Genomic DNA, 25,860 nt, shown 5'->3' on the forward strand with positions numbered 1-25,860 from the left:
TCAGAAGTACTTGAATTTCTCATAGAATGTTTTAGAACTGCTTTTAGGTGGTGTAGCACAATGTTCCCATTGGTTATACTTAAAAACATTTCTAGGCTGTGCAGATTTATGCAAGTAATGATCACCATAGTGTGTGTAGCAGAACATCTGTTCATAACTAGACGAACCTTGTAAATAATCATGATCTGTGAATCTAGCTGACATTACTAAATCAGACATCATATTATTAATACTTTCAAAGTCCCAATCATCAGAGAATGTACTAGGTTTTACAAAGTCACTTAAGGAAACCTTGAATTGATGAGGATACTTCAGGATTTCGACTGGACCATATATTTCATAGTCAGTTTTCTCCCATACTACCCCACCGTGTATTGGAATGGCTGTGACATTTACTGTTGACAGTTCTCTTTTCTTCACGTGGGATGATCTGTGTGGTTTGAGGACTAAGTTGATGTTCTGACTTGCTGTGTCCATTGTACTATATTTTCCCTCAATGAATTTTCCCAAACAAAGTACCATGATGAGCCAAAGCAGGAGGAAAAATACACCTAGACCAAACCAGAACTCTAACCATGGAGATATAAGGTAAATTTCCTTGAGTTGATGAAAGAGTTCTGTTGCTTTTTCTTTAAAAGTCTTTTTTGTTTCTGGCATCACTTCGGGGTTGCTTTGATCCTCAGAAAAGTTATCGAAGTTGATGAAGTAGCCAGAGGCAGTTCTGTCAATTGTTGGGATTGTTCTTTCAATTTGTCTTTCGGTAGCACATTCTGATGCCACATCATTGTAGACTGGTGTTTCTTGACGAACTGTTTCAATCTGCGTTTCAAGAGGCACGAGTTCCAGGGCATTATTGCATAGTCCCTCTCTGTGCACTGCAGGCTGATCGAATGTGATTAGTCTTTCAGTTTGAACTTCTTGGATTGTTGCAAGTTTGGGTATTCTGTTGTTTCTCGGGAGTCCACTGGGCCTACTGTTGATTATAGGCCACATGCTTGTGGTTTTACCAGGTCGATTGATACAACTCTGTTCTCCTTTTTACCAGCAAGGGGCGGTAGTACTACTGATCTTGTTCCGTTGATTGCTAAGACAGGTACTGCTTTTCTGTAAGAAGGCCCAAATTCCTTCTTCACCGCTATTTTTTCTCTGACTAGATCCCCAATCTTTGGAATCCAGACAGGCCTTGCTGGGGCTGGTGGTGCCTCGTCAGTGGTAGCTGGCTGTTGCTTTAACTTTATGTTGCTTAAGGATTTTCTTGTTTCATTCAAGTCCTGTAAAACAGCCAAACGATCTTTGATGTCAAAGTCTGTTTTCTTATCTTCTACCACTGATACCTGACTATCTAAGTCCTGAATTCGCATTCTAGTTCCGAACAATAGTTCGTATGGGCTGAAACCTTTTAGAGAATTTCTTGGCAAGTTGTTTAGACTTAACTGGACACTTATTAAATCTTTGACCCACCCAGCACCTGAACCTAATACCTTCGCTGTTATAGATTGCTTTATGTCCCGTTTTTTTCTTTCTACCACACTGTTACCTTCGGGGTGTAACGGACAAGAATACCGCAATCCAACTCCCATGCTGGCCATGGCCTCTTTATAAGCTCGAGAGCTGAAAGCAGGACCCTGGTCAGAATGGAACATGGCAATTGCGTATGTGCCGATAAAGACTCGCAGATCTTTAATAACCGTTCTGGCGTCAGCCGAGCGCTGGGGCCACATCCATATGAATCTCGTACAGGAGTCCACTGCGACCATGATATATTTATAGTTTCCGTCCCTTTGTAGGGGACCACAGTGGTCCAGGTAAACACATGCAAATGGTTTATCTGAGATGAGAAGGGGTGTCTGCGCTGGTCGTTTTACTGTTGATACTTTCATTCTTTGGCATATTTCGCATTCTAATACATACTTCTTAGTTTGTATACTCATACGAGGCCACCAATATCTCTGTTTTAATAGTGATATTGTTGCGGAAACACCAGCGTGTGCAGAAGCAAGCCCTTTGTGTGCCGCTTTTATTAGTCCTAACCTGTGTTCCATGTTTGGAATTATTCTATCCCCCACTCCAGGTATTCGAGCAAAAGGAACATTATTCGTATCTGTTAAATATAAGTACTTTTCTGGAAAGCCTTTTGGGAGTGTTTTTTTATCATCTTTTACTGACGCACTGACAGCTTGTAGAATGTCGCGGTCTATTTTTGTTTGTGACCGAGTAAATCGCAGCAACGGAAGCCGTTTGCACAGCTGCCTTCGCGGCTTCATCAGCCAATTAATTCCCTGCCACGTGAACGCCATCACGTTGATGACTCAGAGTGTGTATCACGTGAGTCTTTTGTAGTTCTTTCTGTAAAAGAACTACTTGTTCCCAAAGCATTTTATGCTTTATTGTGCCACCTTTTGCATCTTTGAAACCATTTTCCACCCAATTCTGCAAGTATTCATTATAAGATTATACACAATATTAAGAATCGCACACTATTAGTGTGGGGAATTCGCGATCGGTATTTTCTAGCGCCAGCTTAAATGCTACCAATTCAGCTCGTTGAGCTGAGCAATCTCCTGGAGATTGTGTTTTAGTGACCATTGGTCTAAATTTTCCTTTGTGCCAACGACCTTTAACAATCGCGCACGCAGCACTGTAAGCTTGTTTGCCCCCAACTGCGGGTTGTGCTGATCCGTCTGATGCTTCACACCATTTGGCAGCCTGTGAGCCTCGGCATCAGACTTCAAAGGAAGCCGCTCCCCCACCCCCACCACGCAATGCAGTCTCTGTCTTGCTGCTCTACCATGCCACAGCCCGACACCGAAATTACAGTGTAACCATGAGCTCAGGTGCTTCAAATCAGCGATTAAAGTTTCTACTGAATACACTACTTGTTTTACTTGCCTTATCTAAGTTTACCTTTGGTACAAAGTCCAAGCCCTAGGGGAATGAGATTTTCTCTCCACGTGTTTTTCTGACTTCACAGAGCCTTGTTAATCAGAGAGCCCTGCCTTGTAATATTATCAGACCGAGGGTTTGCCAATTCACACAAGGGCCTGCCTGACTCCTGGGCCTCAGTCGGCTCATAGATGAGAGCGGGCCAATCAGTGGTCGTCCGCTCGTGTGGTGGAGGAAATGGTGGCAGCGTGCGTTACATTCCTCGCGCATATTTTCGTTGCCCCTCCCCTCTGTGTGAGGCTTCTTTAAAACATGTTTCCTGATGCACTTGCTCATAAGTGCTTGCGGTTGTGTACGCCGCGCTTATTTTCCAGGGGCCTGGATGTTTTAGTGCGGGAGGATTGCGTTTGTAAGCAGCATTTCTAGCCCGATTAGACATGGCATGAGATTTAAAGGGCAGGTTTTATAACCAGGCCGTCTCGACTTTTCTGAAAGGACTGTATTTTGTCAGTGTGCCAAAAAATACAGACGCCCTGGTTTGCTGCAATAATACACAGCAGTCGAATGAGACCGCATGTGATGTGCGGTGGTATGCAGTGATTACTGTAGGTCGGGTAATTAGAGGAGTACGTGTTGGCATCCAGCAGTAATAATACTGTGCAGCTCTTGTTCACAGTTGGTCTTCAGAAAGCCAAGCTTTGCTTCCTTGGCCGTCACGTGCCAGTCTGAGGCGAGCGTTTCTTGTGAGGCTGACACCCATAGACCAAGAAATACTCTGAAACTAGTTTTTCCCGTTCATATGTTTGCCCACCTGACTTTACCCCAGGCTTTGGGTGTCAAAGGCGGGATCCCATAGCCAACCTTCTGTATCTTTAATCTCGTGACGTGCTATCGCGCCCCTTCAGGAGAGAGTCGTCTGACTGTTATTTCTGTAAGATTGTACCTGGCCTAACGAAAGGAAACATGTTTTTCAGGTTGAAGCCTAACAGAAAGAACAACTATCTAGTTGCAAATGCCTATTTGGGGACATGCTGAAAGCTTAGGTAGTATACATTCCTCATTGGTTACCATTGGCTTTGGGGTTTGTCACTCAAATTTGCTTGCTTTATATTTGAGGTGTCAGTATTTGCTACCTTTGCTTTAGTCCATTAGCATGTCTTTGTCCCTCCTATGAAGCATACCCTGTTCACCGCCTCTCTGATAGGCTCTTTCTATTCTTAGGCTCTTTCTATTCTTAAACTTTTTACTTTGCTGTAAAGCACTGCATGAGTGTGCATATTTTTTTGGGCTGTTTTCCTGAGGTACTTCTCTGCCTCCCCCCTTCCCGTTCTATCATTAGATGTGAAGTCCACATTGTTTTCTCAGAGTTCTCACCCCATTCCTATGCAGCGCTCCACTTTGATCTCCCCACGTTGATCTCTGTCACACCTTTCTCTTCCCCCGCCCAGTGCTCTACATTGTCCTCTTTCTTGCCTGGGTCATGCTCTCCCTCTGGCCGGCACTTAACGTTGCAATTTCTCACTCATGCACTTGTCCCCTGCCCACATCCCACGTTGCTTCGCCCACAGTCCACTCCCTGCCCCAACCTGCTTCCCCATTCTTTTTAGGTCGAGGACCCTGGCTTCCTAAACGGAGGCCAGCCATTGGAGGAGAGGGGCGTCACTCGGTTCAAGCCACGTCTTTTTAGGATTCGGGCGTGTTTTTTGCGTTCTTTCTATCTGTGACGTCATCCGTCACTCAGCAAAAAACACGCCCCGATTCCGAAAATTTCGGAGCTTTGCATACGTTCACTAAAATTCGGGATCGTCTATTTAAAATCAGGACGTTTAATAAAATAAGATACTATTTCAAGGAGCAGCACAGTGGAACTATCTTTCATTGAACATCAATTTAATCTCTGACCATTCTCGGGTTTGTAAACGATTGTCTCTGCAAGCACCAGCAGTCTCAATTATATCTTAAAAGCCAGGATACTGTGCTCTAGCTCCTGCACCACTCTACGGAGCCTGCTTGCCTGGCAAATTGTCAACCATCAAGTCGCTGCTATCATTGAGGATTGGCACCCCCTGTCACAGCTGTTTCTTAAGGAGGTTAGCATCTTCTGTCCTACAGAACAACCTTCCCGAGTTAAGCAGGACATTCCTGAGCGTGAGATCTCAAAGAACCGTTGATTCTACTTTGCTTCAGCTCTAACTCAACTTCCATATGCAAAGCCAAGTGGATGTTATTATCAGAAAGCTTGTTAAAAAAAGATTGACAGCATAAGGGGAGGTAGTAACAGTGTTGTGTGTGTGTGTGTGTGTGTGTGTGTGTATCTCACAGAGAGACTTCCTATTGGTTAGACATACAACCCGCCCCGACAAGGATGGCCTATCCATTTCCGAAGAAATATTCCTGCACCAGAAGAGACTTAGTCTGCTGCTACACCGGAAGAGATCTCATTACCCCGGAAAACGTGTGCGTCCTGCATGTGGGCAAAGCCTACTGGTCGTGTGTTGAGTCACTGTGTTTATTTATGCGTTTTTATATAGCGCAGACTTTACCCGCAAAACTAATCAGTCGGGCTGAAACGTATTCTTGCGTGTGACACTTCAAGATTGCTTCTTTTCTTAGAAAAGATATCGGACGTTAAATCTCGGAAGTCTGTAGGGTTTGCTACTCTGGAACAGCCAAGTTTTGGCAGGTGAAATATAATTTTGGTCCGCAGCGCACGCACGGGGATCCCTGGATCTCACCGCCCTCGGACACCCCTCTACCCCGGAGGCGACCCTGCGTGGGTCACCTCGAGCCTGCCGCCCCATGCCAGTTGGGTCATGATCACATCGCCCTCGCTTTCTGCCGCAAGAGATCGTGTGTTCGGCCAGCAGCCCGTGCCGCTTTCCTGCACCCCGTCACCCCGTGCCGCCCTCGGACCCCGCGCGCCAGGCCATGTGTATGTATTTCCAAGGGGGAAATGGGCTATACTTTAACTGAGGAACACTGCCTTGATTTCATACTTGATGGGTGAGACTCGTGGCTTAATGAGGAGGGCCTAGCCATATGGTCATTACATATATCTATCAGTGATGGCATTATGCCTTTAGTTAGCAGAAGTTTGGATCATAAGTGGCTCTGTGTGTGTGGGGCTCTGTCTGTTTGTGGCTCTGTCTGTGTGTGGCTCTGTGTGTGTGTGTGGCTCTGTGTGTGTGGCTCTGTGTGTGTGTGTGGCTCTGTGTGTGTGTGTGGCTCTGTGTGTGTGTGTGCCCTGTGTGTCTCTCTGTGTGTGTGTGTGGCTCTGTGTGTGTGTGTGTGGCTGTGTGTGTGTGTGTGTGTGTGTGTGTGTGTGTGTGGCTCTGTGTGTGTGTGTGTGTGTGTGTGGCTCTGTGTGGCGGTGTGTGTGGCTCTGTGTGGGTGTGTGTGTGGATAGCTTTTTTTGTAGGTGGCATTATGCCTTTAGTTAGCAGAAGTTTGGATCATAAGTGGCTCTGTCTGTTTGTGGCTCTGTCTGTGTGTGGCTCTGTGTGTGTGTGTGGCTCTGTGTGTGTGTGTGGCTCTGTGTGTGTGTGTGGCTCTGTGTGTGTGTGTGGCTCTGTGTGTGTGTGTGGCTCTGTGTGTGTGTGTGGCTCTGTGTGTGTGTGTGGCTCTGTGTGTGTGTGTGCCCTGTGTGTGTGTGTGCCCTGTGTGTCTCTCTGTGTGTGTGTGTGGCTCTGTGTGTGTGTGTGTGGCTGTGTGTGTGTGTGTGTGTGTGTGTGTGTGTGGCTCTGTGTGTGTGTGTGTGTGTGGCTCTGTGTGGCGGTGTGTGTGGCTCTGTGTGGGTGTGTGTGTGGATAGCTTTTTTTGTAGGTGGCTCTATGTGTGGGTGGCTCTGTCTGTGTGAGGGTGGCTCTGTGTAGGTGGCTCTATGTTAATGACTGTGTGGGTGGCTCTGTGTGGATGGCTCTTTATGTGTGTGTGGGTGGCTTTGTGTGTGTGGCTCTGTGTGGGTGTAAATGCAATAGGTCATACATTTGCGAGCGATTAAGCTATTGGTGTTGTAAATGACAATGCCATTTATTTAACGATTAAGCTATTGGCATTGTAAATGACTATGCCATTTATTTAGGATTTTTTAAAAAAAAGCCATGAGCAATGCCAATAGCTCTACCTTTAATAATGCCAAGACCATTGCATTGTAAATGCTTGTTTTTCTTTCTTTTGAGCACCTTTGTGCTAAAAGTAAAAACAAATCAGGTTTTGTGCTGTTTTTTACCAATCTAACATATCCAACACTCAAAATACTTTAATATTTCACTATACTAATTCACCACTAATCCTTTATGGGTTCCAGAGCAGCACTGCCCAAAAAAGCGCTTTAACACCCCAACAGGGGTACCAAGCGCTATATAAATGCAAACCTTTTTTCCCTCTTCTATCCCTCCACTATTCATTTCAATCCAAATAATTAACTATCATATCCACCACTCAAATTACTTTCATATTTCACTATACTAATTCATCCCTAATCCTTTATGGGTTTCGGAGTAGAGTGCTACTCGCCGCAAAAGCGATTCAACGCCTCTCCCTCTTCCGGGGTAGTAAGCGCTATATGAAGCAATTACCCCACAATAAAATATTGGTAAATAAAAAAAGTACTTTCTACATTTTGTAGGCATGCATATAGGCATGCTGCTATAAAATTACACAGTTGGCTTCATAAATGGTGTGTGTATATATATATATATATATATATATATATATATATATATATTTATTTTTTTTAAAACAAAAATATAAGCCATGCTGCTCAGCAGCCCCAATGCTGTACAGCTATGATACTCAAAGTAGGGGCCGGGCCGCTTGGGCCCCTCTTGACCTTTACATGAGGCCTCCTCCTGGTGAACAGCAGTGCAAGCTGCTGAGCACTATTATCCAGAAAAAAATGTTTAACCCGCAAAGAAATGCTTGTCCGTTTATTTAACATTTTTTAAGACCTCCTCACACAGTCTCTGACCCACCCAGACCCCTACCACCACCCCTCTGCCATCAGTGCGGGATGACCCTGTGCAAATGTTTGTGAGTACCCCTGCTGTACAGCCTGACTAAATATCACTATCATAGAAAGTTGATACCTATTTGCCAAAGCTGGTTTTTAGATACACCCTTTGCACCGCAAGTCCGTTTCCTTGTACTCAGTAAGACTGATTTCAGTACTGAACAGTAAGTAACAATTTTAGGCTGCCGAAAAACTCATTAGTGGGCTGTTTCTATCTACCTTTAAAATACCAGCTGTAAAGTTCCTTATTTGCGTATGGCACGTTATGATCCCATGAACTGAGCGAAAAACTGTTGTTGGTGGAGCTCAGCTGTTTCAATACTCAAGCATTCTTTTTGTCACACTTCTTAACCAATTCCTCAGATCCATCTCTTTGTCACCTTCTTTACCCATTCCTCAGATCCATCTCTTTGTCACACTTCTTTACCCATTCCTCAGATCCATCTCTATCGCCCTGACTCTATCTATCGCCCACACTCTATCGCCCTCACTCTATCTATCGCCCTCACTCTATCTATCGCACTCACTCTATCTATCGCCCTCACTCTATCTATCGCCCTCACTCTATTTATCTATCGCCCTCACTCTATTTATCTATCGCCCTCACTCTATTTATCTATCGCCCTCACTCTATTTATCTATTGCCCTCACTCCGTCTATCGATCGCCCTCACTTTATCCATCTATCGCCCTCCCTCTTATCTATCTATCGCCCTCCCTCTTATCTATCTATCGCCCTCCCTCTTATCTACCTATCGCCCTCCCTCCTATCTACCTATCGCCCTCCCTCTATCTACCTATCGCCCTCCCTCTATCTACCTATCGCCCTCCCTCTATCGCACTCACTCTATCTATCGCACTCACTCTATCTATCTATCGCATCACCAGAGCTTCACTCAGCACCACCACAGCATCACTGAGGGGCACCACAACATCACTATGCGCTACCACAGCATCACTGAACGCCACAGCATCACTCGTCGCCACCACAACATTACTCAGCGCCACCACAGCATCAATCTGTGCAACCATTCAACAACAACTGCTTCAAATATGTTCTATCAATGTTTCAAGCTTTATTACAAATGTCAAAAAGATGTTAATATTTCACTTCTGTTCTTGGATTTTCGTCACAATAAAATACATTGAACATAATCTTCACAAAAGTTATTTACAAAAATTGCCATTATAAATTACAATAACTTTTATTTAAGTATTCATTATTAAAAAAAATTAAAAGGCATTGTTATTTGTAATATCAATACATCTAAGTCACGTAAATACAACACATTTTGCATTACAAATGCTATAGGTGTCACATTTGCGAAAGTTATAGCTATTGGCATTGTAAATGACAAAGCTATTAATTTAGCTATTTTCAAAACCAACACATAAATAAAAAATGTGTCATTTACAATACCAATAGCTCAAACTTTCCTAATGCGAGACTTATTGCATTGCAAATGCTTGTTTGACATAGACCCCATTCTGATGCAAACTATTTCACCAACTTCTACTTTCATTTTGTTAACCCAGGTTCATCAAAGGATTTATTTTATTAAACCTTGGCTTCAGCAACATTTGCCTTGAATTCAGTATCATATTCATCCAACTGGACCCCGAATTTGACCTACCTGCCCTGCCAATTGGGACAGACTTTTGTGGCTGGCTTCCTCCCTCTCAAAAGCTCAAACGGGGTCACCACTGTGGTTGAGCGCAGACTGGTTCAATAAAACCATAGCATGGAGCAAACAGCATTCAAAAAGAAACACTTGGTCACCATAAAGAAGAGGTGGTGATGGGACAACGAGAAGATGAGCAGCTATGGCAGAAAGGCAGGTTTATTGAACAAGAGGAACTATCACATCATCATTTGGCCCACGCCAACTGCTCTCAGCAACTGATAAGGAACGCATAACCATTCCATATTGCCTACACACAGGGCTAGAAGTGGCCCAGCTCTTGTCGGTGCTCAGCACCGGCAGTTCTTAAAAGCAGGTGCTGAAATGGGTCTCTATCAGGATCTCCATTTTTGCCCTTCACTTCCTTTGAGGTAACTTCAAAGAGACTCACTATAATGCTTTCGCAGTCTCACCATTTCAGAACTGAAGCATTTTCGATATCTATACAACGAAGCCATAGTTGTTGATTATTTATCCTATGCAACTAATAACCATTGACAAAGCCAATAGTCCGGGCTTGTTGTAGGTGTAATGTTACTTGGTGTATCATATATCTACATGCAATGATAGAAGCAGCAGAATACCAGTGGGTGGTACACTATGCTAAGTACAGACTTTTAGCGTAGGTGTTTTTAAGCAACACCCTTATTTATATCGACCACGCCCCTTTGAGAGACCCCCCAGTTTTCTCCAACCCACTTTAAAACCTGCATACACACATTTCAAACCCGACGGTCTACTACAAAGCTTACGAACTGAATATTACAGGATCGTCTTCTGGATTTTCTCGACATGGAAATGTGCGCACCTTACTCACAAATGCAAACTTGCTCCATTGATAAGTGAGAAGAGTTGACCTGGTGCACCGTTTAGGGAGTTCAAAATATTGAGCATCCCTGGGCAATGAGAAAATCTGGGCATTTACAGAAATATGCACGGAGAAGTCCTGTCTGTGTGAACAATGTTTAAGAAATGGGAAGCAGCGTAAAAATGCAATTAGTGGAAGTCGTATGGTTAGTTTATAAAGATGAGCAGGTAGGGTGTTTTCAATGAACGGCAGAACAAGTCAGAAGGAGAAACATAACTTCCCGCTCAGAGAGGCCCCCTCACACATACTCACTGTCTCGTTCTCCCTTACCCTGTGATCCGGACTCGTGTGTACCCATTGCTGATCCAAGCACACATTAAAGCTCAGCATTTCTAGTACCAGGGAATACCACCCACACTGCAACACTTCCGACTTGACAGCCCAAACTATGGAAACAAAAGACCAACGACCCTGTGCGCCTTAAAAGAGAAATAAAAAGGGGACTTGTTTTACCAGACCTTTCTTAACAACACACATTGAATCAGCGTTACGGTCCAATGTGTATTGCTAAGAAAGGTCTGAGAAAACCAGTCATATTAGACATTACAAGGTCATCTTTTCGTCAACATATTCAATCGGCTGCGAAAGGAAAGTGAAGCAATCTTAATCTATTTGCCAGTTTTTTACCAGTCTGCTGACCCATTCTAAAGTCTATTCTGTTAGCGCTCTAGTTGTTGTTTTATTGTTATTATGAGACCAGCCAAAGTCATTACTGGTCACGCGTTTTCTCACGTGAGTTGTAGGGAGTTCCTTGTTGTGGTCCTTCATCCATTTCTAACTCTCATTTGGCACAGGCAGTACACAACAAGGGAATGTTTCTGTTTCGAGAGGGAGGGATTTACAGGCGTGGGTGCCTGGGATCCGGAAGCCGTATGGCCGAAGATGGCAGCGGTGGCGGCGCTGCTGTCTCAGACGGTGGCGCGGGTCCTGAGATTGGCCGGGCTTCCTGAGGGGGAGCAGGGCACTGGCCGTGGGATTCGAGCCATGGACGAGAAGGCGCTGGAGGTGTATGGTGAATACTCTGAGCTTGTTAGAATAACCCACCGCAGATCTGTCAAACACTACCCTGCGATCTCAAACCGGCATCAACTTCATGCTATGACTTAATGTCAGTCTTGGAAATAGAATTTCTAAATAACTTTTTTAGTATGTCTTAAATAAAAAAAAAATTGGTGCCAGCGGTCAATCGCCAATTTTCCTACGCACTTGCGTGATGTAATTCACATCTCACTGAAAACGAAAATTGGTCCTCCGTGTAATCGTAATGTAATGGCACCGAAAGTGTCACCCCTGAAACGGCACCAATCTTCAAATCACCCTCCAACGCAGCCAGCAGCTGAACCACATCAAAATGTAAACGTGGTTCTACGTTTCAGCTAAACCATACCCGCCTTCAATGAAATTTACTGTAATCCACCCAGTCTTTAGTTTAACCTACCCTTTCTCCTTGATTTCCCAACCACAGACTACATTTAAACTCTGGTCCTCTGAGCCAGACCTTCAGTTCAGTCTCTTGACCTTCCCATGCTTCAGTTCAGTTTACCTGCTACATTCAGCCTTGTCCGGGCTCTCCTTCAACCGCTTTCTCAGGCGAAACCCCCACTCTGGTTCTCTGTTATATTGTCAACCCAAATAGACTTAACATCGCGCTCCTGAGCACCACATTTCCATGCTTGGTGTGCAGTTTGACTGAGCAAACACAAGGAGATGATGGACGGAGCGCTGAAACTTTTCAGACACACCCCCAGTCACAGATTTGGGTTGTATCCATCATCATTCTTTAGCTCACTTTGCCACCTCAGTTCAGACCCAGCTACTTGCAAATAAGTCTTGACCCTGATGCTCATGAGAACAGCCCACCCCGAACTGCCAAGCCAGGTCTTCCCTGAACCGGAAGCAAGCATCCTGGGACGGTTTTTGGGTAACACCCTTCCTCAGCCAGGCTAGCTTGAATCTAGTGGCAAAGTGAGCAAGGGACCCACGTCTTGGCATACCCAGCCAACTTAGGGTGAACAAAGCAAACACAAGGAGATGATGGACGGAGCGCTGAAACTTTTCAGACACTACCCCCAGTCACAGATCTGGGTTTAATCCATCATTGTTCTTTAGCTCACTTTGCCACCTCAATTTAGATCCACCTACATGCAAATCAGTCTTGACCTTGTGCCTCGTGGGAACAGTCCAGCCTGAACAGCCAAGCCAGGTCTTCCCTGAACCGGAAACAAGTTTCCTGGGACTGGTTTCTGGGTTACACTTCATCAGCCAGGCTATCTTGAATCCAGTGGCAAAGTAAGCCAGGGACACACGTCTGGCCATACCTTATGTATTCTTTGACTTATAGTTTTGGCTGTTACTTTCAAACAGTTGGACCAATTAATTCCCTGATGACGTCTTTTACTGAAAACTGCAGGACTAGAAACTTTATGTGCTGAGGACAATGATCGAAGTACATTAATAAAAGTATGGGAACTATGATGCTGAGTGCAATTGAGGTGGGGTCAGTGAGTGTGAGGGCGGGGTTAAAGGAGTGGATAAAGAACAGAATCTTTTTGGGGGGCCTTCAGGTAACTGCAAATAGAATAACACACTTTAAATTAAACATAAATTGTAACTAAGCTATTCAGTGGGAAATGCAGTATTTTACATTATGAAACCTATATTAGTTCATGCAGTGCTTTACATGGAAACTCAGAAGTGCAGGTCAGGTACTCCCTATTTAGAGTACCTGTTTACTCTTGAGAAGTGCTGGTACTCTCCATTTAAAACGTATTGCAGCAGAGCTGAGAAGTGCAGGTACACTCCTTTTTAGGTCTCGCTGGTGTCGGAGACTTATTGTCAGCGTCTTTCCTCTCAAGTGGTACAGACCGGGGCATGCGCGGCGATTGGGGTCTGTGGACGCGCACGTACGACGCGCCTGTCCCCCTTCCATCCTCGCAAGCCAGCATGCAGTTTCACTTTCCATTCCCCCCCCCCCCTCGTCGGGTCCACGGAGACAGCTTTTTGTACATTAAGCTTGGTATCTCACCCTGCATCACTCGTAGTGCAGTGCCTCCTCCAGCTCGTGAGTCTTGCTTTAGTTTTAATTATTAATAGTGCCATGGCAACCCTAAAGTCTTTTAAATGTTTGGGATTTGCAGTACAATTGCACTTGAGATTGCAATTTCTGAATGGGGTATGTTGCGCGCTGAACCCTTTAATAATCACAGTTCCTACGCTGCTGTGCCTGGCCCACGGTGGGACCCAGGGTCCCTGCGCTCTTGTTGGGAACACCGCTGGCATGTACTCTGCTGCAGACGGAGTGCAGTCCTCGGAGGTAGCCGGCCATCCTGCAAACAGAGCGGGGCACGGAGCTGAGGTTGCTGCACGCACGCATGTGGAGAGGGAAAAGAAGCAAGCTGCGGCCCTGCGCGTGCAGCTGTAACCGGCTTCAAGGGCACCACGTCACCAGCCTGTCTTCCTATAGGAGTGCAGGAAGGGTGACACGCGCAGTTCACTGGCTGGCGCCTCGTACTCATTCTCTCGTCTCGTTGAGTCTGCTTTAACCATCCACCAAAGCACGCAGAGTCACAGTAATCACAAGAATTTGCAATGCAATAGGTCTCGCATGTACACGAGTTTGAGCTATTGGCATTGTAAATGACAATGCCTTTTATTTATATTTTGGTTTATAAAACATAAATAAAAGGCATTGTCATTTACAATACCAATAGTTTAAACTTGCGTAAATGCGCGACCTATTGCATTGCAAATGCTTGTTAAATATAAGAAGTGTAGGTTTTTGGTACCGGACTGTTCCTGTCAATTTAAATCAATGGGTTAATGCGCTCACTGCAGATTTCTGTGTGTGTACTAGAGAGCCTTATAAATGAATCCTGGTTGGAGTAGGAAATAGCCACTTGTGCATTTTTAGTGCTAAGAGGTGCTTGCCTGTGACAGAAAGCATTACCTCTACGTCCCTCGTCCTCGACCCAGTCATAACACATGAGGTATTCCACCCGACAGGAAACAAAACAGGAAACGCTTTTTAGACTCCACCCACCCTCCTGTCAGGTGCTATATCACACCTCACCACCAGAAGCAAAACCTGTTTTGTTTCCTGTCGGTCGGAATGCTGATGGGTTACGCTGGGGTGAGTGCTGGGCACTTACCTGCTTCAGGAGTCCTGTGGTATCTTCCTTGGCGGGGCCTTGGGGGAGCTCATGGACCGACGTGGGACCTTTGCAAAGCCGGGCTACTGGGCTTCCTGTGCTTTTCTCCATACGGGGACCCTGGGTTGCGGGGCTTCTCGGGTCCCCGTGGATTTCCTTTCTTCGCCTTCACTGGATCCAGGGCTGGTCGCTGCTGGGAGGGGCTGGCGGCTGCCCGCGCTTCACCTTCGCTTTCTGGATCCTGGGCTGGTCGCTGCTGGCAGGGGCAGTCGGCTGCCCGCGCGTCCCTCACTTGCTGGTGTTTGTGGGCGGGACGCGCTTTCCTCCGCTTCGTTTCTGCCGGCCCCTGATTGGCGGGCGCCGGGTAGGCGGTGCTTTCTGATTGCCGGGGACCGGGAGCATCAACCGGGTGAGGAGCCCGTGTGGGGAAGCGGGACGCTTCCGGTTGCCTCGTGATTTGCTCCGTCTGGCATGGTCGGGAGCCCGGGTGGGCTCCGGGTTCCCTGACGCTCACCGGAGTGCTGGGATGGCGCGTCCTGCTGACGTCATCGGATCGTGGCGGCAGGCGGGTCGTTTCGGCATTTCCTCATTGGCCATTGATTGGAGGCTGATTTCTGCCCCTCCGTTTGGATTTCGAAGTGGCTGCAGCTGCGGGGGTGAGTGTTTGAGTGCCTATAAAATGTCCTGGAGTTCAGTGTGGGCTGTGACGCCTTGGTGTTGCTGTGTTTTGCGTTTGGCTGTTTTTCCTGCATTTGCTATCATTACTTGCCATGGGGAAACACCACAGGAAGAGGAAACATGTCTCTCCTGTTCGGTACTCTTCCTCCTCCTCTTCCTCCTCCGACAGTGGGGATTCTGCGCCTGCTGGTCGGTGTGCTGGTCAGAGGGGCTCTGGACGCCTGAAGCGCCTGCTGTTGGAGACTCTGTCCAGTCTCAAGGCTTCCAAGAAGGGTGCAGGGGGTCGCTCTGGGGAGGCTGCCCCCCTGTATTCGGATATTTCTTCCGCTGCTTCCTCTGATGAGTCTACTTTGGGTGCGATGGATCTGCAGGGCAAGTACATTTCGAGGGAGTTGATGCCTGATCTGCTTTGCCATGTGCGGGAGAATATGGGGTTCCCTGTGGAGCCTGTGCCCAGTACCTCCCAGGATACTGTATTACCGCAGTTTCGGAAGCCTGCGTCCTCTTCTATGCCCGTTCATCCATTTGTCATGGATGTCCTCCTTAAAGAATGGAAGGACCCGGACCATATTTCTGTGCCCAGGTTCATGTCTAAACTGTATCCTTTGCAGGATCTGGAGGTTGCCCTTCCTGATTCGGTGCAGGTGGATTCTGTGGTTGCTTCCCTGGTTGGTCGTCCCTCCATGGCTGATGATAATATCCTGCAGGATGGGGTTGATAAGAAGATTGACTCTGCTCTTAAGAAGTCCTATGCTGGCTCTCACCTGGCTCTGCGGTCGGGTGTCTATGGGGCTTATGTGGCGCAATCTTTGCTGGCTGACTTAAAGACTTTGTTCTCTGCTATGCAGGAGGGGATCAGTTGTCCTGATTTGCTGGAGTCGATGGAGCGCCAATCTGAGTTCCTTTCGGACATCGCCTTTGACTCTGTCAGGGCTTCTGCGTTGTCTTGTGGTTCCTCGGTGGCTGCCCGTCGGAACTTGCTGCTTAGAGGATGGAAGACGGATGCTGCGCAGCGTTCTATGGCTTTGAGGTTGCCATTCTCTGGTACTCATCTTTTTGGGGACGCCCTGGAGGCCAAGCTGCATAAAGTCTTCAAGGAGAGGAAGCATTCGTTGTCGTTCCGTCAGACTTCTTCTCAGAAGGGGTCATCCTTCTCGAATGCTAGGTCCTTTCGCCAGCCTTCCAGGTTCCAGCAGTCCTCGTTTAGGGGCCAGCGGGGTGCTCGCAGGTCCTTTCCTCGGAGGTTCCAGAAGAAGCCCCAGCCGGATGGAGGGTCAGGGGCTGCTCGCTCCTGACTATTCCGTTCCAGTGCCCGTTCTCGCTGGGGGTCAGCCCGCGGTTGGTGGGAGACTGCGGCTGTTCCTACAGGCTTGGCTGGTGACGACATCGGACCAGTGGGTGCTGGATGTTCTTTCACGGGGCTACCGGATGGAGTTCCTGTCCCCTCCTACTCCCTCGGGGTTGGTGGTGACCCCTTTACCTGCGGACCCTGCTCGCCGTCGGGCGTTGCTGGAGGGGGTTGGGTCACTGTTCGACAAGAGGGCGATTGTCCCGGTTCCCTCCCTGGAACGAGGACTGGGGAATTATTCGATTGTCTTTGTGGTTCCGAAAATCACGGGAGGGTTCCGTGTTGTCATCAATCTTCGGGCCTTGAACTTGATCTTCGGGCCTTGAACTTGTTTGTTCAGAAGATCCCTTTCAAAATGGAGACGCTGCAGAAGGTGATTCCCCTGATCCAGGAGGGTTGGGTGTTCACGTCGCTGGATCTCCAGGATGCCTACCTGCATGTCCCGATGGCGTTGGAGGATCAGAAGTTCCTGCGATTCTGCCTGGATGGTCGTCATTGGCAGTTCTGCGTCCTTCCTTTCGGTCTCCGGTCCGCCCCCAGAGTGTTCACCAAAGTGGCTGCTCCTTTGGTGGCCCATCTCCATCTCCTGGGGGTGTCCGTGTTTCCTTACTTGGACGATTGGCTGCTCCAGGCTCCGTCTTCGGAGGTCATGTCCGTCCACCTTTCATTGACCATGCGTACGCTCGAGGACCATAGCTTCCTGGTCAATCTGCCGAAGAGTCACCTGGACCCGTCTACTCGGAGGACCTTCATTGGGGCGGTGTTCGACTCTGTGCTGGGCAAGGTTTTTCTCCTGGAGTCCCGGCTTCTACGTCTGCAGTCTTTACTGAGGTCGTTGCTTTCCAGGAGGTCTGCTCCTCTCCTGCAGTGGTTGGTGGTCCAGGGTCACATGTCTGCCACTGTGTTCACGGTGCCATGGGCCAGAGTTCATCTTCGGCCTCTGCTGTGGCATGTTCAGCGTTGGGTGCCCTTTCCTGTCCTGGACTTCTCGGTTCCGGTTCCGGTGTCCCCAGGGTTGGTGTCTGCTCTCCAATGGTGGCTGGATCCTTCCAATCTGTCGAGGGGCATGTGGTTCCATCCTCCGCCCCCTCTGGTGTTGACGACGGATGCCAGCGCCTCCGGCTGGGGGGCGACTCTGGGTCCTTGGGCGGTCCAGGCTCATTGGCTTCCTTCGGAGTCGCACCGGTCTTCGAATTGGAGGGAACTGTCGGCAGTGGAGAGGGCCCTTCGCCTTTTCAAGGATCGTCTTCTGGGATGCAACGTGTTGGTGAGGTCGGACAACACTGTGACTGTGGCCTACATCAACCACCAGGGCAGTACCCGCTGCCTTTCCCTAAACTTGGTGGCCTGTGCCATTGCGAGTTGGGCCGAGTGTCATCTGGTGGCCCTGTCTGCTCAACACATCAAGGGTGTGGACAACGTGGTTGCAGACTCCTTGAGTCGGAGGTTCCCGTCCTCTATCACCCTCTGCCTGTCCCCTCGGATTTTCCGGTCGCTGTGCCTGAGGTTCGGGACTCCGGTGCTGGATCTCTTTGCCTCGCTGAAGGACGCCCTGCTTCCCCTGTTCTGCTCCAGGACGCCGGAGGAGGGGGCTTGGGGAGTGGATGCCTTAACTGTCCTCTGGCCTCCTTGGTTACTCTATGCCTTCCCCCCCTTTCCTCTGATCCCTGCTTTCTTGCTGAAGGTTCAGCGGGTGGGGGCTCAGGTGGTGGCTGTTCTGCCTTATTGGCCTCGCCGCTCTTGGTTCCCGCTTCTGCTGCGGCTGGCGGTGGGCCCTCCCTGGATCCTGCCCCGCTACCCGTCGCCTCTGAGTTGCCAGTCGTCCTCGCTGTTGGTGCCTCTCACCTTGGCGGTCTGGAGGTTGAACGGCTGTCTCTTGGGGTCCGGGGTTTGCCCGATCACCTCATCACTGTGATGCAGGCTTCCCGTAGGAAGTCCACGCTTTCCTCGTATTCTAAGCACTGGGTTTCCTTCTCTTCTTGGTGTGCTTCCATGGGCCTGTCCCCTGCCTCTTGTGCAGTTTCCTCTATTCTTCAGTTTTTTCTGGATGGGTTTCACAAACACTTTGCTTTGTCCACTTTGAAGGGTCAGTGGGCTGCTATCCGGGCATTTCGGGATCCTGATTCTCTTTTGCCTTCGGATGGATTGTTGGTTACCCGTTTGTTTCGAAGCTTTTCTCTTTCTGCACCTATGGTACGTTCCCCGGTTCCTCCCTGGGATCTTTCTTTGGTTTTGGGTGCCTTACAGTCGCCCCCATTTGAGCCTCTGGAGTCTGTGGAGTTGAGGTTCCTGTCCTTCAAGGTGGCCTTTTTGGTCGCTATTACGTCTGCTCGGAGGTTGGGCGAGCTTACGGCGTTGCGCTGTTCTCCCCCCTTCTTGAGGTTTCTGGACGACGCGGTGGTCCTTGCTTTGGACCCCGGGTTTGTACCTAAGATTCGTTCCAGGTTCCATTCCTCCCAGGAATTAATTCTTCCTTCTCTCTGTCCTTCTCCCTCCTCGCCCTCTGACGTCTTGCTCCATTCTTTGGATGTCAGACGGGCTTTGTCTATTTATGTTGCTCGTTCTGCTGTCTTTCGGTCCTCTGACTCCCTCTTTGTTACCTTTGGTCTGGCTGGTAGGGGTAAAGCTGCCTCTCGGCTTACTTTGGGTCGTTGGATCAAGGAGGTGATTTCCTTGGCTTACCAGGGCTCTGGTTTGCCTTGCCCTTCTGGTGTTCAGGCTAGATCTACCAGGGGTGTGTCTGCTTCTTGGGCGGCTTTCCATGGGGCCCCCCTTGATGAAGTTTGTAGGGCGGGGACCTGGGCGTCCGAGTCCACTTTTGTGCGACATTATCGCCTGAATTGTGCTCTTTCGGGCCGCCTGAATTTTGGCTCTGGGGTGCTGCGTGCGGGGGGGGGTTCCCCCACCTGTTTGATTTGGTTTCTTATTAAACTTTGTCTTGCTGCACGCCTTTGTGTCTGTTCTTCTTTCTGGTTGTGGTGTGCCAAAGGCCTTTTGGGGTTGCTTTGGTATGCCTCATGTGTTATGACTGGGTCGAGGACGAGGGACGTAGAGGTAATGCCTGGATTACTTGAGGTAATCCCCATTACTCTTAGTCCTACTCGTCCTCGACCCAGTCATACAACCCGCCCGCCCTCCCTTGCTGGGCCTTTGGTGCTTGGGACATCAGGTTTTGCTTCTGGTGGTGAGGTGTGAAATAGCACCTGACAGGAGGGTGGGTGGAGTCTAAAAAGCGTTTCCTGTTTTGTTTCCTGTCGGGTGGAATACCTCATGTGTTATGACTGGGTCGAGGACGAGTAGGACTAAGAGTAATGGGGATTACCTCAAGTAATCCAGGCATTATGAATATGTGAGCCATTATTTCAAACTTGCATTACAAACAGTATCAGGTAGGCTGCCACAAAATGAACAAAATATTTAGTTTTACTATTAAAAAAAGCTTCCAAAATGTAGATTTTAATTATATGCCGACTGCATCTTGTGCAAACATTTTTAATAACTATTCATGAAAAGCAAGCACTTCACAGCTCAATAGTAACACATTTAAAGTACCTCTCAAAAATAATAAATCTTTGGCACCAAAAAGCTTCAAGAGCCTCCATCAATTAAAGCCAAAACATGCTTCCAGGCAGCCTTTACATTTGCAGATTAACCATTTTCACACATTTACATTTCTTTCAAGCCGTAGGCACCCTGTCGAAAAGGCTTCTTTCTTGGTTAGCTCTCTGGCCCTCACTAGTTTCACAGCACAGGAGGTTCACTTCAGCTGAGGTATAACAACAGTTTGAATTAACCGTGCCGAGACGATTGTCTTTTAACAAAAAGTAAGCAAACTGTTTGTGTTAATTTAAAACGTATGGCCTTAGCGTGCCCCACAGATTCTCGCCCTTTGACCTCGGATTGAGGACATGGAATGAGATTGCAGCCCTTCAAATGAAACCCCGGTGGGGTTGCCAAACAAGTCCTCTTTACCCACCCTTGCTTCAGCTCCTGCCCCCTCCCCTGCTTCTGAAACTCCCGCTGTTCCTTAGGATTTACATAGGCCTCTCAAACTTGCCCTTTAACTCAAATCCTGCTCTCCAACCAAGCTCCCCGTCCTTGGGTTTCATTAGAAGTTCACCTTTCAACTAAAGCCTTCCAACCTTCGTTTAATTAAATGCCAGATCTTTTCCAGAATTAAATGGCACATTCCTTCTAGCCTTACACTCGCCCTTCCTGCTCACTCTTTAGCCAACTTTTTTTAGCCAACTTCTTGTAAACAAGAGGTGGTAAACGGTGGAACAGCATACGTTATTCAAGTAATGTATAGAAATCAACATCTCTGAGTGTTATTACTAATTCTCACTGGCTTTTCTAGAATCATCCCCATGCATTCCATTTACAACATCATTTCCCAATTACATCTTTCACATCATCAAAGACACTATTCCATAGTAGACTCCCACCCTTTCAGACAGTCTGAACACCCCCACGAAGACAGTTCTTAAAACACATCCGCATTATATTCCAAAATGATCAGATCTCGCCCTTCCTCCAGCCGGCATACCCTTCACTACAGTTTTTGACAGTCATCCACAAGCAGAAGACAACCGTTCACGCCATCCGCTACGCCCGACATTGAACTTAAGGCAGAGCTGTCTCCAACTAGGAGCTCTCCCCATAATTTCTCTCCTCCCATTTACTTGTGCAAATCACCAGAACCCCCGCATCCCCGCCAACAACCATCCTTAAACATTTGCAGGCCACGAATGTGGTACTCCAGACACCTTTTCACCCTCACGAGATTCGGATACTTTCCACAGTGAGTCTACAAACAGTTTTAACTCATTCAGCCTTTAAAGGAACATTGAACTTTAGCTCTGCTTTCATTGTGAGTCCCAGCAAACATGCACTGAGTAAATCATCGACTACAAACTCTTTATTTGCAGCCTTTGATTATTTCTTAGTCTTGCTTTTAGTCTGAATCTCCAGCACATGCCCGTCACCTCCTGGATACTGGCACTTCCCTCTTCCTCTGCCCCAACGTTATCACCGATTTAAAAAAAAAAAACGCTTGTAACCACATTCAATGTCCTTACTAAGTCGAATGGACGTACTTATGCCTCTTACAGTGGGGAGTACTGAGCTACAGTCACAACCTACTTCCACTTCCGACCAACATTGTGTGAACACAAGCACCGGTTGTGTGTTCTCCTTCTGTTAACGTTTTAAGTTGGCCTTTGATCGATGCATGACAGAGAACCTTTCCAAGTATTTCTTGCTCTCTAAAAATAACATTTGATTTCTATTGTCTGTGACAAATGTTTCAGGGAAAACACACTGCGAGGAAACATGGGCTTTAAAGAGTTCTTTCACGCTACAAGTACTGCCAGAAAACAAAAAAAATACTTATGGGCACTTTGAACAATAATCAGTTCTTGCCAATGCAGAACTACTTTGTGGTAAACATTATGAATCAGGGTCTCAAAAGTATTTTCTTTGAAGGGCTTGACAACTCAGCAAACATTATCGACCAAAAGTAATCAGTAACACTAGAAATGCATTCTACAATCATCTCTGAACACTATCGCTTTGTTTATCATTCATAGTTCCAAATAAAATGGACCATTCTTTTTTTTTTCTTCAAAATCTTTTTATTGACATCAGCTCAGAACACAGCCAAGATCACAATCTGAGCAACATTTGGCATTCACAATAATAGCAGGTAGACACCACAGATCTCGCCCTCCCACGCAAAGGCCCATCTCTATTATACTAAATTGTAAAAAGAACTTTCCCTCACAGTCTTGATCTCTTCCCCTTCTCTCCCACCCAGCCCCTGATTGACCTCCACGTACCCCAGATCTTATCCCATTTATGCGGGCATCCTCTAGCTTTATATACTACCTTCTCAGCCAAAATGGACCATTCTTATTCTGGATGGCATTCTTTTTCTAGGTCATTGAATAGCTCGGCCAATTGCTTCTCTACTCGTTCTGGGGAAATGGGATTATTTTGGCTCAGTCACATTTTGCACTACACCAATATTTAATTCTTCTTCAACTTGAACATACGTCTGCAAATCAACAGCCACTATTTTCACATTAGATCAGCCTTTACTACCATACCTCCCTCCTTTAAAGACCATCACTGTTAACCCCTTCTTCCTGCTTACACGACAGTACCCATAACTAGCATGCTTGCTCGTCACCCACTGTCACCACAACTTATTCCATCTTGTCACTCGTCTGCTGATGTAAACACCTCACCAGTAAACTTCACAGACAATCTGCTGATTTCTGAAACAATTGAATTAACTGCAAAACTTTGACAGGAACCACCAAGTGGGTGGAATAGCTGTAATTCTACTGAGAATGGGTTCTGGGTTTAACAATTGGTACATAGAAATGCATTCCAGTAAAAAGCAGCACCTCTCCTGAGGGTTTTAGATGTAGAACACATGGACTATCTACCTGGCTTGAGTGCACATTATAATCAACATAGGTTTCCAGATTGGCAGCTGTCTCAAAAGATGTGAATGGTGGGCCCATGACCTAGTGCAGGCAGCGGTGTTCCAATTCGAGGCATCCAAATTTAGTTTAGGAAATTGTGAGATATCATTAGCACATGGAGGACAGACAGTTGGTCAAAATTAACAAAGGTATTTTGGCAGCCCAAAGTATAGCTGCATTTCATCGCCATATAGGTAGGAGCAAGAACCTTTTTGATGGAAAAGCTTGACCAGAAGCTGAATGTGGATGTTAAATAAAAAAAGAATGGCTTTGCTTATGTGCAATGTTCTATGTATCTACACCATTTTCTTAAAACAGTCCTTCTGCTATATCATATTGCCCTGTATCCTCTTAATTCACCTTCTTATGCCTTTTGGTCTGGAAAGTGTAATCCGAACATGACATAGTACTTGCACAAGCCACAAAATTACATTAACTGTTTGTTATTCTTGGGATTTGCGGCATCTATATTTGGATAAGCCAAGCATTCAAGGATGAGTTGATGCCAGCCCCAGAAATTCTATGCACTAAATATTTCACTTGTCACCTGTATAGCTCAGTTTTCTCTTACTTGGCCACCAAAACTTCATTCTTCAGCATTTCCCAACACTGCAGAATTTCAGTATGTGTTATATCGTCTTCTGTGGAACGCAAGATGTCATATTGTTATCAACAAATACTATCACTTCCATCTCGGAACATATGAGTCTTCAGGAAAACGCAGGAGACTGGCAGTATCCCAAAATACATTATTTTTGATTGGCACCAAACACCCCAAGTTACAAAAGCAGCAAGGTACCTTGACAATGGATGCTATTCAGATTGGGAGGTGTCCAATATAAATCCAACATTAAGAAAACATTTGGTACCTGCCAACTAAATGACAAGCTGATTAATGATGGGTAAAGGGTGTGAATCAACCAATTATCTAACATACACTCAACATAAAGTTTGTTTAAATGCCTTTCAGTTCTCCTCTCACAGCCACGACAACTAAGTGCATAGTATGAATTTTCTGCACAACGCTATGTTTCTTACAATTTTGTTTGTGAATGTCATTGCAACTCTCCCAAGTTGTGTGAGAAAATTTGAGGTTAATGTGCAACAGGATTGCCATTGTTCCCTTCCATCACACTCCTAACTTAATCCAATGCACAATAATCTAATTTAATTTGCGATTTATTTTAGTCAATCCAGACCAAAAACGGCCCTTAATTTTTATATATGTACACATCACATCAGCAGCCCTATTTCTAAAAGCTTAAAATACCTCAACAGCTGTATTTCATGGCCATCAATACCGTCTGGATACAAATCGTGTGGCAATACTAAACCATTCTATCCAACACTGACTTATAAACATCCTCATCGGGTGGCAATACCAAACCATTCTATCTAACACTGACTTATAAACATCCTCATGATGATAGCATGACGTGGGTGACTCTAAATAAGCGGTGATATTTAATTTTACACCCCAATGTCTACCACACACATTTGCTTTTCCCCATTTCCTTCTTACATTCAGCTCTACCAAAATTCTCACATTAACCTCGCCAGGTTCCCTGTTTTCCACTGCCACAACCGTTGTCATCCTACGTTCATTACTTTTCTGGTTCCAAATCGCACCTTTTTCTCTACACACTGGTAACATCTCTTACTCATTCTGAACACACATTCTTCACAAATGTCTCTCCCTTGTTTTCTTCATCTGACATTTCATCTCACACAACAGACCTCTGGTTCAGGTTTTAAGTTTTTCCCAGCTACGACCCTTATCCCAATTCTTTGACTGCTTTGCGACATTGTCAGTGGCTTTCAGCTCATCTGTTTTATGATCATCTATTACCTATAACTTCCCCTGTATGCTTTGTTATATTACATTATCTGTTCCCCAAATACCTCTTCTTGGCAATCCATATAGTTTTATGTAGACACTAACACCCTAAGTGCTGCAAGAAACTTGTCACCTAACTAATTTTCCTCTAAATTTCTGGGATAAAGTCAGTGTGTCTCCAATATTGCACTTATTTGTTGGTTGGAAATTCATTTTCTATCTACCAAGTCCTTCAAATTTATCAAACACTCTGCGCTGCTTCAACAACAGGTATATGTCTTAAATCCCCCAAAACAAACCTTTATTTCTTATCCAATGCTATTTTATGGACAACAGTCACCAACATATTTAATTTCACCAACGACTCCTTATGTTCCCCTTTATTCTGCAGAAATGTTCCTGCTGTGGATCACATTATTTCAATCTGTGATTGTGTTAGTTAGATGATGCCCATAGAATCCATTAACCAACGGTTATCATGCTGCACCTCTTAGGTGTCCACCATAGCTCTATTTTTTAATTTTAACATCTATAGTAATCCGTGCGGTGACAGCACCAGGGTTTTCTTTCTGAAGAGCTTTTCTAATGCAACAGTTGTCTAGAGCCACTCCGAAGCATTGTAGATGTTTTGGCCTCTGTTTGACCCGTTCAGCCCCATATCTATTGTAAGATGATGTTGTGCTTCTGATGTTGAGTCCAGAGAGAGAATTTGAGTCTTGCTAGTTGTCGTGGGGGAAATAGGAGTTTCCCCATAGAGCTCTTTTACAGTGAATTATTTTCCAGGTATATTAGTCAGCCATCTTTATGTTACAGAATTAGATTGTGAAGATACCCCATGATTACCAGGAGGAAATGATGGAAAATATTAGTTCATACAAAACTGTATTAGATTCATAAATTCGAGTCATTACCACA

At 46.3% G+C, this 25,860-nt stretch overlaps 2 protein-coding genes across 4 annotated transcripts in view; one reads left to right on the plus strand and one right to left on the minus strand.

Annotated features, from left to right (window-relative positions):
• The window catches only part of SPG11 (SPG11 vesicle trafficking associated, spatacsin), a 639,585-nt gene extending 628,728 nt beyond the window's left edge, over window positions 1-10,857 (minus strand). Inside the window, exon 1 of one of the 2 annotated variants that reach the window (XM_086957913.1) lies at window positions 10,714-10,857. The gene's annotated coding sequence lies outside the window, so the exon portion shown is untranslated. Of the gene's footprint in view, window positions 1-10,695 lie in introns of both variants that reach the window. The other variant, XM_086957912.1, reaches the window with a different exon arrangement.
• Window positions 10,858-11,247: 390 nt separating this feature from the next.
• The window catches only part of CIAO2A (cytosolic iron-sulfur assembly component 2A), a 69,387-nt gene continuing 54,774 nt past the window's right edge, over window positions 11,248-25,860 (plus strand). For both annotated transcript variants that reach the window (XR_015308523.1, XM_086957914.1), the window contains exon 1: window positions 11,248-11,455. Coding sequence is in view for 1 of the 2 variants with exons in the window: in XM_086957914.1 (XP_086814040.1) it covers window positions 11,326-11,455 (130 nt within the window). In the remaining variant the exon portion in view is untranslated. The remainder of the gene's footprint in view (window positions 11,456-25,860) is intronic.

The sequence above is a fragment of the Lissotriton vulgaris genome, chromosome 2_1 (assembly GCF_964263255.1).
Source record: "Lissotriton vulgaris chromosome 2_1, aLisVul1.2, whole genome shotgun sequence".
Lineage (NCBI taxonomy): Eukaryota > Metazoa > Chordata > Amphibia > Caudata > Salamandridae > Lissotriton > Lissotriton vulgaris.